Consider the following 14611-nt stretch of genomic DNA (forward strand, 5'->3'; position numbering starts at 1 on the left):
AGATAAGATTAAAGAGAGTCGCCTTAGATGGTTTGGTCACATAAAACGGCGGCCTTCCAATGACCCGGTTAGGAGAGTAGATGTATTAGATTTGACTTATGTTAATAAAGGTAGAGGCAGTCCTAAAAATACTTGGTTAGAAAATATTAGGAATGACCTTTCTTTATTAGATTTAAACGAGAATTTGACCTTTAATAGGATACAATTGAGAAAAAAGATTCATGTAGCCGACCCCACATAGTGGGATAAAGGCTTGATGTTGTTGTTGTTTGTTTTTCATGCTTATAAGTTTATATTCATTTTTTTTAATTAATGCTTATGAACTTTTCCTATATGGGATTCTTCATATTTTGTGGTTTTCATCTAAAGGACGAATAGTTGTGATGTAATACATGCATGGCATTACAAGAGATTAACAAGAGAATTTATTAAAAGCTAACCATCAAAAAGTTATGCATCAAATCAAAGTAAGTTGTTAAAATTTGCAGTCTTCCACCTGCTTAGGCAATGAAATATATGAAGATTGACCAAGACACTTTCAATCAAATACAAAGGCGAACGTAATGTAATAGCTTATAACACAAATCCAAAATTTAATATTGAAATGTTCACCTTGAGGATTTACTCTCTCTCTATGGTTCTAGGCTTAGCGGAGGAAGGTCTTCCACACCAGAAGTGAGGTGACCACTTGGAAGGAAGAGTCGAGGAGCTTGGTTATTGGGAAGGTAGCCGGAGGTGGAGGAGGCAAGGATCGTCCGATGAGGACCCACGGGGTTCTTGGTCGTTGAAGCTCGATAGTCTCGGCAAGACAATAAACGATGCGGTTGACTTAGCGTTCCACTGTGCCGTCGTACTCCCAATCTAGCTCGTAGAAGGGAGAGAGTAGGATGTTGATCTTGCCTTGGGCGTTGTAAGCAAAGCTGTGATCAATGGCCGGATCCGCCATTCATGATCATGTGAAGACTTTGTGTGTAGTGGGAAGTAGGGGTGGAGGAGCGGCTACCTAAGAGAGGCGGCCAAGAAGGGGAGGGGACGGTGGGGGTTTCGGGTGGATTAGGGAAAAGAAGGAGGGGGGTGGCTAGGTCTAGTTAGGGTTTGAAGAAATTAAGAGAAAACTGAAATTAATTTCAATTTAAGGGGAATCAGAAGGAAAATATTTGAGTTTGAAATTTCAAATTCCAAGTGGGGATGTGATGCATTTAGATTTTTGCATTATTTTGTTTTGAACAATGTTAGTTATATTTTCTATTTTTTGTTTTATTTTTTTAAGCTATCCTATGATGGAAGGCATCTAATGATCATGGTAGGAATAAGTTTGGGTTATGCTTACCTTGGGTTTGCTGGTTTTTGGATCCATCTTGTCCTTTGGGCTGTTTCCTGGTTTCGGGTGGGCCTTGGCTGTTTTCGGTTTGGACTTTGGTTGTTGGAATTCTTGTGGTGCCAGGTCATTAATGTCAAGTGGGGGTTTAGCTCATTATGAGCTGTTGTTTAGTTTTGAAATTTAAATTGAGGAGAGCACATTTAGGTGGGTGGAACTTGCCCTTTACTCTCCCTTTTGTCTCTTGGTTTCCACGGGCTGTTTGTTGTAATTTCTGGGTGGCTTTTGGTTTGCTGCTGCGGTTTCCACCCATGGTCGTGTTGACTCCTCGGTTTTCTCCCTGATTGCTATCTCGTGGTCCCCCTTTTCCAGATTTTTGTATTGGCTCTTCGGGTCCCATGCTGCTGCTTTCCTGTGGATGCTGGGGGCTTTTTCCATGGATTTGGTGCTCTGTTTCATGTGCAGTTTTTGGGACTGCTGTGTGGTGGCTGTTGGCCTTTCATTTTCCTCATTTAATTAAGTATTTGAAGAGATTTTGGGGGTGTTTGGTTTCCCCTCTCTTGCCTATAAATATAAGATATTTTGAGATGGAAAAGGTTGGTTGATTATTGAGAGCAAAGTTGCTAAAACCTGAGGGTTCTTCTTGGAAAAGATTGAGAGCTTGTTCCATTCTCCTTCTCCTCTAGGAAAGCTTGCGAGCTTTTCCTCATTCATCTCGGGCTTCTAACCTCTTTCTTCTCTACGCAAGTTCCACTCCACCTGTATCTTTCTTCTGGTTCCGTTGGTAAGATTTGTTGGCTGTTTTGGAGGCATTTGCTGGAGGAGTTTTGGTAGGACGTTGGACCCTTTTGCAGTGGTGGACCCTCGGTTTGCATGCCTAAGCATTATTTTGAAATATAGTCCTACTTTCGTTACATGTGAGGAGTCCTCTTGTAGGATGTTCTGAGGATAGTGTTTGTTTGGTTTTATGTTGTTTCTTTTGCTAACTTTCTTTTGTTTGGGTTTGTTGGATGATTGGGTTTTTCTAATCTGAATTTAGTTGTTTTAACTAGTCTATTTTGTTCTCCAAGTGGTGTCTTAAATTTCTAAAAGTGAGTCTTGATTCTCTTTTAAATTTGTTGTTCTCTCTTTGTGTTTTACTTCAAGTTGCATACATCAGGATGGGGGAAATTAAGAGGGGAAATCAATTTGGATTCCCCCTATGGCCGGCGGCATTAAGAGAGGGAGAGGGGTTGGGTAAGGGAGTTAAGGGTTTCCTAATTTGTCTTAGCTATTTAGGGATGACGATTTGAAATCCGATTCAATTTAAATTTAAATTGAATCTCATTTAAAACTTTCCTAATTTGGCTTTTGTCAAATTTGGAAACTTTGGAATTCAATCAATTTGAATTTCAAATTTTGAAAACAATTGGGGGAAAGGGGAGGGGCCGGCGGTTGAGGATGAGGAAAGGGTGGTGGAGGAGGGGAGGCCTGCGGCTAGGGATTTGGCAGGCGGGTTGGATCCCCTAGGTGGCCGGCGTGATGATGTAAGGGGTCTCGGGTTGAGGGGGAAAACAAGTTGGGGATTTGGGATTAGGTGAGGCCGACGGGTGCTTGGCTTGGAGAGGATGTGGGTGTGTAGGGGAAGAAGAAGAAATCGGGGCCGCGAATCTCGGAATCCACCGACGGTTGACGGATCTTGCTCTCACCCTCCTTGGGCTTCTCCTCTCATGAACTCACTAAGAGATCAAAGAAGAACATAAAATTTCATTCAAAATAATTTATCATCCGATACAATAGAGGAGGCCCTAATATATAGGCCTAAGGAAACAAAAAGTACGGTGACTCAAATGCCCATGGGGTTACAACTCAAGACAACTAAAAGAAAGGGTACAATCATAAATAGCAATTAATGCATAACATCAAAATAAAACTAAGCATCAAAATAAAGGCTATGGATCGTGGCCATCGATCTGCGCCTCCTGCGCTGATATACTCGTCGAAAACGCATGTCGATGTCCTCATCAAGTTGTCTGAATAAAGGGTTTTTGAATTGAGTATTTGAATGTGTGTGCTTGTGATTTTAAGCATCCCATTGTTTATTTGCATTAGAAAATTTAGATATGAAGATGTCCTACATCATCTTTTAGTAAATGGCTTGCTTATACTGTTATTTTTCTTCAGTTCTGTTCTTTTTTAAAAAGAGCTGTATGGTGTTTATCAAATATTTTACTATCCTATCCATTTCATTTTTTTAAGCAATTAGGGCTTATTAACATATGCTTGATAGGATATTTCTTATAGCTCTTTAAAATTGCTTTCCACTGATTGAGTTTTTCTATCATCTTATAACAGAGTCTAGACATTTTAGTAATATTTTGCCATCACTTTCAGGGCTTTAAGGGTTTTGTCCAGGGATATTGATCCCATACCTAAAGATATCCTTGAGGAGTTCAATTTGCCAAATCTTTTTGACGTAAGTTTTCTTTATTCGTTATTTTAAAGATCACAATCTTGGATGAAGCTCTGTGATACTTGTTTTTAGCCTCGTGTAGTTCCCCTTGCAAAATACTGTCCCGTACATAATGTTATCCATGAGTAGTTCAGTTTGAGAAACCTTCTTGGAAGTCTTTTATGACGCTAGTTGATATTTTTTGATAGCGTTATGTATGTTCCCATTGCAAACTTTCTTAGGTTTCAAGTAGGAGGGAGAAATGGATGATCGGAGGCTTATATTTACATTGCTAGTGGTATCTAAAGCTCGAGTGGAGGATTCCTCCTTGGAGCACTGGTGCAATCTTATGTTTTTTATTACATTCATTATATTGTTTTTAAATTTTGGCAGCTAAGATTTGGAGTTTCATCTTCCTCCCTTTTTTATATATATATTTCATCTTTGGGCAGAACAAGTCACTCTTTCATCAAATATTGACACTCACAAAGATGTACTTTCTCAAACTCACTTTTCATTAAGGGTTAGGAATAGGACATATATAAAAAGTTACTCATACCTGAGTGAGTGCATACGTTTAACAGTGAATAAATTGTTTCATCATTCATTCATAATGAACATGGTAAATGGATTCATTACACAAAATAAAGGCCACCCTTTATTGTAAAAGGATAAGCAAATACATAAAATTTACAAAATATATAAGTTCATCCTTCATTGTAAATATATGACATGTACATCCAATTCACAAAAGCACAAGAGACAAGAAAAAGCAAGGAAAATAAAGTTAAGAGTTTATATATAAAGGACATAGGATGGACGCATCTACCAAGCCCAATTTTAGAATCCTCTCTTTGCAAAGCCTAAAATTTTCTTCTCCATGCATCAAGATTGGTTTATAAGCAAGGCTTTCAATATAAGTATCGGTGAAGTCCTTATTGGTGTAGATGGTCTAAAGCTCTATTCTTAAGATCAAAAACTCTAATCTTAAGCTTCTTTCATTTCCTTTAAGGGAGCTTCTGGAGGTTGAGTTACCTCTATGCTTTTTCTCATAATGTCATGAAGTACTTTTGTAGATTAGCATAAGGTCTCATATCACTCAGCTTAAAAATAATTAGCCCGATAAATGTAGCAGAGATGATTAAGTATAGACCTATTAAGGGAAGTTGGATTGTTAGCACGATGACCTTGCTAATATTATCTGAGTAATTGCTCGGCTTTGGCTTAACAAAAGAAAGATCATGCAGACCTTTTAGAAATGTGAAAATACTCATTCCATTGAAAGGTTAGAACTTCAGGTTGAGTCAAGAACTCAAGGCACTTGGAAGTACTCTCTCGGACATTGACCAACTTTAGATAGGTGTTATGATACGATTTGACTTAAGAGAATAAGCTTATTGGTTGGATCACTTAGGATCCTTAACCACCAATTTTTGTTGCCTCTCCAGGTCCTTTTTAATTTTGGCAGTTCAAGGCTAAATAGATGACACGATGTGTTAACACAACTTGAATACGAGGAAGTGAATCCTCCTGGTTGGCACTAGGCACTTTGCTATTACTAGGGACTAGAAAATAATCTGTATTTAAGGAATGGAGCTCAAGATGAAGATTATATTAAAATTTAGCAATTAGTATCAAACTCGAGAGATTGTCCACTGAAACTTGAAAAGAAAAAATGATTAGTGGCATTAATCTTTTCCATAAGCTTTTTCCTCTAGTATAGCAGTTGTCAAAATGTTAATAGAGGCGTTGCCTGATGTAATGCATATCAACTAATCTCAGCGAAGAAGAAACATCTCTTCCACCTAGGGCTGCAAATGAGTCGAGCCGAGCCGAGTATGTGCGCGTTCATGTTTTAGTTCGTTTATTATCAGCTTGTTCGAGTTCGGTTTGAGTTTAATTCGAGCTTTTTTGTTTGTGTTTAAGCTTGATTCGTTTAAATTAATGGGTGTTCATGTTTGGTTCATATTTGATTCATGTTCGGTTTGTTTCGTGCTTAGTGAGTTTTAAACAAACAAGCATTATTGACCTATAAACGAGCTCTACTTTTAGATATTCATTAACTTAATAAATAAGCCTTATCGAGCCTTCTAACAAACAATTACAACGGGCTTGTTCGTGAACATACCTAACAAAGTTTTTTAAACTATCAAACATGCTCGTTCACGAACATATCTAATTGGTATTCTTGAGTTTTCAAATGAGCAAATTTATGAACATATCTAATTAGTATTTTCGAGGTACCAAATGAGCTCATTCACGAACAAACGATCTATGATTCATCTTATATTTTTTCATGAAGATTTTAAACAAACAATCTAGCATACATGAACAAATGTCTCTTGCTCATGAAATTTATAAAATTTATTAATTAACAATTGTTATATCATTATGTTATAATAAATATAAAATATTTATTTTATGTATGTTTATCAATTTTATAATCAAATATTAATTGAGTTTTTAACGAGCTTTTTCATGAGTTCTGAATAGGACATGAATCGAGCTTTTATCGAGCTGAATGATTAGCTTGTTCACGATCTTTAAATGATGATGTTCATAAACATAAATGAGTTGAACTACATGCTTGTTTATTTAATAATCGAGTATTTAAAAAAATGTTCAAGTTTGTTTGTTTAGTTAATTAAACGATCACGAATGTGTACCGAGCAACGATTAGCTCGTCGAAAGCTTAGTTCACTTGCAGCCTCTGCTTCCACCTTTAATGTGAAGTTTGAAGATGGGGTTGGCCTCATATGATTGATAGTAGATTGGACCAATTGACCTTATGTGAGAAAATTAAACAGAAAAATAGTTTGTTTGACCATAAAATATTACTGCTTCTACAACTGTTGTGAAAAGGCAATAGCCATCAAGATTGATTTCTACATGATTTGTGTAGGGAAAGAAAAATGCTTGATGACATCTACCATTGGCTTTTTGAAGAGGTGAACCAAATTCACATTTAAAATGATCAGTGTGCAAGTAAATTTCTCTCTTGCAAAAGATATTCGATAAATTGAGATTTGTGTAAACTTTAAAAATAAAATTAGTGGGAGCCATGCATAGGGTTCTTATTTTAATTGATAACTTCATCCTTTAGAAAAGAGCTGTTCATTCTGACTTTCAAAATTGATGTAGTATCTATGATGCACCGACACTTCTCCTCAAAGAGGCGTGCAGTGTCCGTCATCGTGTTCGACACGACACTCGTCTGACACTCATCCGACACGTGTCGGACACGCCAAAAACGTGTCTGATTAAAAAATATTAAATGCAAATTTGACACACGTGTCCGACACGGGTATCTTAAATATTTAATGAATTTTTTTAAAGATAATTTCTTGTATTTTGCGGGATTTAAACTAAATTTCTTATTTCCTATCCACAACACCAAATCAACGTCCGCACTTAATACTCAATCATCAAATATTATCTTTTTCATTTCTTTTTGGCAGTGAATGTATTTTCATCTCCTCTCTCGATGACTGATAAAGGACATCGACACCTGTCTCTCGATGCCTGAAATATTAATTGTTGTTTTTTGAAACTTACCAAAAAAAAGCTAATGTACATGCTCGGTACCGTTAGGTATCGCTAGGTACATGTTCGGTACTGCTAGGTACCGCTCAGTACATGCTTGGTACCGCTAGGTACAAGCTCGGTACCGCTCGGTACATGCTCGGTACCGCTCGGTATCTTTCCATACAAATAACTTACGAACTTTAAAAACAAGCATAACTTCAAAATTACTCTTACCCTGGCAGGTCGAATCCCGCCAAGGGGTAGCTAAATGGTTTTTTGCTTATATTTTTGTGGTTGTACTAGATATTTTGTACTAAACATCTTTATGCTATAAGTTAAACAAATTATCATGAAATTGATTTATTATTGCTTGTTATTTTTAATATAATGTCACCTTAATTTATATATATTATATTAAAAATTATTATGCCGTGTCCACGCCGCACCCGTGTCTTGTATTTTTAAAAAATGCCGTGTCCCGTGTCCGTGTCGTGTCGTGTCCTTGTTGACGTGTCTGTGTCAGTGCATCATAGTGTAGTATACTTGGGCAGCTAATCTTTCATTATTGTAGGATCCATTGAAGTGCTTGATGAGTAGAAAACGGCCTAAAATCTTAATGCCAAATATAAAAGCTAATGAAGGAAGACGAAGGTTCCGTTTTGTAATTGCCTTTTATAGGTTAAAAGATAGGAAGCCCTAAAACTTCAGCACAAAAGGCAACAAATTGGAGAAGTAATCGTTAAACATCATACGACACTTCAACTATCATTAGTCAGTCTTCAAAGATAGAAAATAAGACAATTCTTCTTTAAACTGTCTTTTCAAATATATAAGTTTAACAAAATAAAAATTACATTCATCCTCGTTGATGGGGACATCAGAGCATGGAAGGTTTATCATAGGCGTGGTCGCCGATCTATGGCCACGAACGAGTCATTGTATTTTTGATTCATTTTTGTTGTCATGTTTTTTTCTTATTTATGTATTTTCTTATTTGTCAGTGTCGTGTATTTGTTTTATGAGATTTTCAGTTGTACCCTTTTAGTGAGGGATGTCGTATGTATGCCCCGAGGGCATTTTCGTCTTTTATTTATTGAGTCTCATGTACTAGGCTATTTATAGCCCCTTGTTTTATTTTTTTAAGTAATGAATGAATGATTAAAAAAATTTGCTTCCTTGCATAAGTTCTTGTGAGAGCTTGAGAGTTTGAGTGGAGAGAAATCCCTAGGAGAGGGAGATCGGATCACCCACCAACCTTGGAGACGGTCGGGTTCATGGTTTTCTTCCTTATCTTTCTCCCTTTCTCCTTCCACCACCACTACCAGGCATAAATACAGCCGAACCATCTCCAACTCCAAGCCATTGTCTCCTCCTAACTGAGCTCCACAAATTTTCCCCCGCAAGCCGCCGGCCACCTTACCCGAAATCCCTTCCAACCGCCGGCCCTAGCTCCCTAGCCGCCAGCCTCACCCTTCCCCCTTCCTTCTTGGGTTTTCTAATTTGAGGTGAATGAAATTTGGACTTAATTTGAAATTCAAATTATATAAATTTGAAATTCAAAATTTCTTTCCTAATTTAGTTCACCTATTTTAGGAAAGTACTTAATTTAAATCAATTTGAATTTCAAATTCAAATTGGATTTATTTCATTACTTTCCTAATTCCTAAAGTCAAATTTAGAAGCCTTAATTCACCCCATTTAATGCTCCCTTATTCATGCATGCCGCCGGCCCCCTATAGGGAATTTGGGGAATTAATTTCCTAAATTCTCTCTAGTCCTCGTTGGAAATATTTCCAAAATTCCCCCTCCACCTCCTTAATCGAAATTCCCTAATCCCTCTTTATTTAATTTGTTTCCAAAGTGAGATCCTTAATTTTGGAAACAGATTTAAATCCTACCCCCCCTCCCCCTCTCTCTCCATGCCCGTCCCTCTCTCTCTCTCAAGTCTTCTCTCTCTCATTAATTCTCCACTTGAATTTTAAGCATTAGCTCTTCCCTCATATATCTCTATCTCCTAAAAGATAAAAATCTGAAATTTCTTTCAGATTTTGGAAGGGAAATTTGTTTTTTCCTCCTCACTTCAAGTTGAAGAGAACTTCTTTTCTTTTCTTCAACAACCTTCAAAAGTACTAGCCATCGTTGGAAGACTTCATCCATTAACTTCTATGAATGGCCGATTCGGAAATTGAATACGGCCTAACCTACGACGAGGACGGCTTCGTAAACATTCTCCAGTCAATTTTCTTTGATGTTAATACGAGGATTGATCACATCGTAGAAGATTACATAGAGCGTATTCTGGACACTTTGGTGGAAGCAATCGAAGAGTAGTTTGAAGGTGTTGAGTGGAGGATCTCCACCGATCTCTACTTTCCCCTTTCAGCATATTTCTTGAGTTTAACTCTATCTTGTATTTGATTGTAGTCACGCAGGACGCTTCATCTTGTTTCTGCTAAGCTTAGCAAACGTAGGGTTTTGAGTGTACTTCTTTGTTTACTAATTCTCATTGTTAGATTAGGGATTCTTATTGAAACTACTCTTATGACATAACGTTGTTTACTAATTTATTTTAAAAGTTTCAAATCTCTGGTTATGTGATTTAGCCTAAGCGGGCGTGATCTCTTTCTTGTTTTAGTTCGTTGTTTTAAATGCTAGTAGTTTCTTCACTGTTGTTCTAATCAAAAGTTGTGCAAATTCTAAACAAAATCATTGCATCTTCATGTAGTCCTACATCACTCGTCCTATTATTTTGAGTAGCTTCAGTCTAGAAGTCATTTTCTAACTTTGGAGTCATCACGATCCCTTGGTAATGAATGTGAGTGACCTCTTGCTTAAGAATATTCTTCTTTAGTTCGGTGGTTAGAAAGGCATTCAGTTTGAGAAGAGTTACCAAGAAGTCTTGGCCCGTCCTCTTTGACCTCAGCGATAACATGATCACATACTTCTGTAAAAGTTTACACCAGAGTTAAAGGATATCTTTCACTTTGGGGATGGAAAACTAGATAATGTCTATCTTCATATTTGTTGAGCCTCTCAAGTGAAATAGCATAATATGACTCTAAATGATAGACTTGATCCTAATAGGACTGGTTGGATGATTTAATTTCCTCCATTTGTTACTATTAAATGGCATCATTCCGCTCTAACATTTTTTAGTCCCTCTAAAACTCCAGAATTTTTTGAGCAAATTGGTTGCTTTTGTTAATAAATCAAATTGGATCTCATTAACTCTTTCCATCGTTGTCAACTCTTAGAAGGCAATAAAACCCTTTCCAACAACTTGTTCTTATAAAATTTAATACATTGGATGTAATATTTCGAAGATTAAAATAATGAGAAATAAATCAAAATGGTCCTTTTAACTCATTATGAGGGACCAAAATGGCCCCCAACTCTTTTTAGGAACCAATTTGGTTCCTAATCTCTTTAAAATGGGACTGCGATGGTATAATCGGAATAAAAAAATATTAATACGTGTAAACATGAGCCATTGTTTAAAATTGCGCAATATGAGGCTCGAATTGAAGCTCGTCTCAGCGCAATTCCAAAGAAAAACACTTCGAGGTTTACCCTTAAGCTTTTTTAATGAGGCTTGTGCCTCATCTTGGTTGAGACCTGCCTTAAGGCGCAACTTGCCTTGCTGGTGTGAGGCATATGCCTCCTCACCCTATATATTAAAACTTACATAAATCCTAAACTATAGCCTCGAATAAATCATGCCTTCTTACACCCTAATTCGCAGTAGTTTCCTCTCAACTGCCTTGACTTCCAGCCCATCGCCTTTGCTATGACCACCACCTGTTGGGGATCACTTGAGAGAAATATGATTGAAATGAATGAAAAAGCAAATTGAGAGGCATTGGACTCCAGGTGAGGTTAGGGGTGGGACCAATTTGTTATGATAATGACTTAAATAAAAATCGCCTTAGTGATGAAAGTGCAAATGATTTATGAGTTGTTGTCAGTATTTTAGCCTTTTTAGGAATTAAATGTGGATGAGTAAGAAAATGATAAAGAATGAATTTTTAGTTAAACATGATGTCATATGATACTTTATGCAATTCTTATATTTTATAGTTTTGCACTTGTTATATTTGAATTTCAATTCTATTTCACGCAATTTATCACTGTCCACTTTTTTGCAATTTTTTGTTTCATATATATATATGTTAATTTTGTTACTTCATAATTTAATAAAAAGTTAATATATCATCATTTAACATATTTTGAGTATTATATAAAAAAATACTTTTAACTTTTATTTTCACTTGACATAATTTTTAGATTTTGAGGTTTACGCTTCAAAAGCCTCAAGACTCAAAACGTTTAGAGGCTTACGCCTTGCCTCACGAATGAAAAGCGCTTCAATACCCAATTGCGGAATTTTAAACTTTGACAGGAATCAACCCATTCTTCTTCGAACCTTCGTATTAGGAGTGTTGAAATCCCAGCAACCTCTTTGATGTAGAACGGGTAGGAGGCTCTGCTAGGGAGAGGATCCTTTGCAGGAATTTTCAGGGCAGCAGCAGTTTTGAAGCTTCAAGTTGATGAGAATCCAAGAACCACTGCAGGAATTTTCTGGCAGCAGCTTTGGAGAGCAGGAAATCCAACGTGGGATAGGGTTTGGGAGGCGTTTGTAGAGGAAAAACAACACAGGAGCCTTAGGGAAGAGTTCGGCTAGCAGGGGAGAAAAGCCTGAGAATAAATTCAGATTTTGGAGCCAAAATCTGAGAGAAATCTCAGGATTCTGGGCTTTGGACAACTCGGCCAGCAGCAGATTGAAATTCCAAATCTTTTCCCAAAGAGGAACCAATGAAATCTGGACATATTTCAGGGAAAATCCAGGGGGGGTGGTGTACGGCGGGAAGGGAGGCGTTGGAAGCAAGGGAGGTGGCAGTGGTTTTGGAGAGGGATAATAAGGTTCTGAATTGTTTCCAAGCAAGGATTTTCTTCAGGTTTTCTTATTCAAAACCTGAGAAAATTCAGCAGGTAATAAACAGAGGAAGGGAGACGGGTGGGATGTAGAGAGAATTGGGGAATTTTATTCCCTTATTCCACTCTCAGCCTAGGGAAGTAATTAATGGCTTGAGTTTTGAGTATCAAGGCTGGTAGGAAAGAGGAAATATTTCCAAAGAAAAGTGATGGTTTTAGGAAAGAATTCCTAATCCCATCATTAGGGGGGGCCGGCTGCTTATGTAGGGAAAGAGGGGTTTAATGAGGTGATTTAAAGCTCTCAGATTAGAATTTAAAATTCAATTGAATTTAGAATTCAAATGAATTTAAATTAAGAAGGAATTAATGGAATTGGATTAATGTTAGGGAATTAAGGAAAGAAATAATTAAATCCTTTTTGAATTTGAAATTCAAATAGGATTTAAAAATGGAAACTTTTCAAAAAGATGTTATGAAGCAATTAGGAAATAACTCCTAATTGGCTCATAAAGGGGCCGGCTGCTTGCATGAATAAGGGGAGCATTGAACGTTGTGATTGAGGGCTTCTAAACTTGATTTTAGGAGTTAGGAAAGTAATGAAATAAATCCAATTTGAATTTCAAATTCAAATTGATTTAAATTACATACTTTCCTAAAATAGGCAAACTAATTTAGGAAATAAAATTTGAATTTCAAATTTAGATAATTTGAATTTCAAATTAAGTCCAAATGTCATTCTCCCCAAATTAGGAAACTCAAGAAGGAAGAGGGATTGGTGAAGCCTAGGGAGCCATGGCTGGCAGTTGGGAGATCTCTTCTCGTGAGGAGGCCGGCGGCTTATGGTGGAAAAGGAGACGACGATGGTGGACGTAGGTAGAGGATGATGACGACGGCTAGGAACAATAAGAAGGAACGAAACAAAACAAAGAAGAGATAAAAACGAAAGATACATGATAAAAACTGTGAGCCTTGGACTCTTCTGAAGACTGACGGGTGATGCTTTGCCCTTCTCCAAGGGACTTCATTTCACGAGCCCGGACCTATCCTGCGGCTGGTGAAAACTCCGATTCCTCCCATAGAAAGCTCACGATCGTCCTTTCACAAGAGCACAATTGTTGAACACATTTTTTTTATATCCATAATCCATCCCCATTACAGTAGCTTAAGGTCATATATATAGGCCACAACATAACAACAACAACAACAACATCAAGCCTTTATCCCACTACATGGGGTCGGCTACATGAATCCTTTTTCTCCATTGTGTCCTATTAAAAGTCAAATTCACGTTTAAATCTAATAAAGAAAGGTCATTCCTAATATTTTCTAACCAAGTCTTTTTAGGTCTACCCCTACCTTTCTTAACATAAGTTAAATCTAATACCTCTACTCTCCTAACCGGGTCATCGAAAGGCCGCCGATTTATGTGACCAAACCATCTAAGGCGACTCTCTCTAATCTTATCTTCTACTAGAGCTACTCCAACCTTTTCACGTATCTGTTCATTTCGTATCCTATCTCTAAGGGTAAAGCCCCTCATCGCCCTGAGCATCCTCATCTCTGCCACACTTAACTTAGTATTATGCTTCTCTTTTAATGGCTAACATTCGGCACCATAAAGCACTGCAGGCATCACTACCATCTTATAGAATTTGCCCTTAATTTTGAGGGGTACATTTCTATCACATAACAAGCCCGATGCATTCCTCCACTTCAACCATCCAACTTGAATTCTGCTGATAATATCCCCATCTATTTCACCATCACTATGAACAATAGATCCAATATATCTATAACGTGTACTCTTATTAATGACTTGATCACCCAAAGTCACAATCCCCTCACTAGGTCTATTACTACTAAAATTACACTCCATATATTCCGTTTTAGATCTACTCAAGCGAAAACCTTTAGACTCTAAGGTTGACCTCCATAATTCAAGTTTACCTTCAACTCCCTCTCTAGTCTTATCAACAAGAAGAATATCATCAGCAAAAAGCATACACCAAGGTACATCCTCTTGCAAATGTCTAGTGAGAACATCCATGACTAAAGCAAAAAGATATGGGCTTAAGGCTGATCCTTGATGTAACCCAACCGAAATAGGGAAATACTTGGTCAATCCACCTTGTGTTTGAACACAAGTAATAGCTCCTGCATACATATCTTTAATGATTTGAATATAAGCATTATTGACTCCTTTCTTTTCAAGAACTCTCCATAGCACTTCTCTTGGAACTTTATCATATGCTTTTTCTAAATCAATAAATATCATATGTAGATCCTCCTTATTTCCTCTATATTTTTCCATCAAACCTCTGAATAAATGTATGGCTTCCATAGTCGACCTACCCGACATAAATCCAAATTGATTTTGAGAAACATTAGTATCACACCACAACCTA

General features: G+C 37.2%; 1 protein-coding gene across 9 annotated transcripts in view; it reads left to right on the plus strand.

The window, feature by feature from the left end:
* LOC110106390 (ATP-dependent DNA helicase homolog RECG, chloroplastic) overlaps positions 1-14611 on the plus strand; it is a 108654-nt gene that overhangs the window by 38897 nt on the left and 55146 nt on the right. For all 9 annotated transcript variants that reach the window (XM_028700949.1, XM_028700945.1, XM_020836282.2 and 6 more), the window contains one exon: positions 3692-3773. In XM_028700949.1, coding sequence (XP_028556782.1) covers positions 3692-3773 — 82 coding nt within the window. The remainder of the gene's footprint in view (positions 1-3691; positions 3774-14611) is intronic.

Source organism: Dendrobium catenatum, unplaced genomic scaffold (genome assembly GCF_001605985.2).
Source record: "Dendrobium catenatum unplaced genomic scaffold, ASM160598v2 fragScaff_scaffold_1608, whole genome shotgun sequence".
NCBI classification, from domain to species: Eukaryota; Viridiplantae; Streptophyta; class Magnoliopsida; order Asparagales; family Orchidaceae; genus Dendrobium; species Dendrobium catenatum.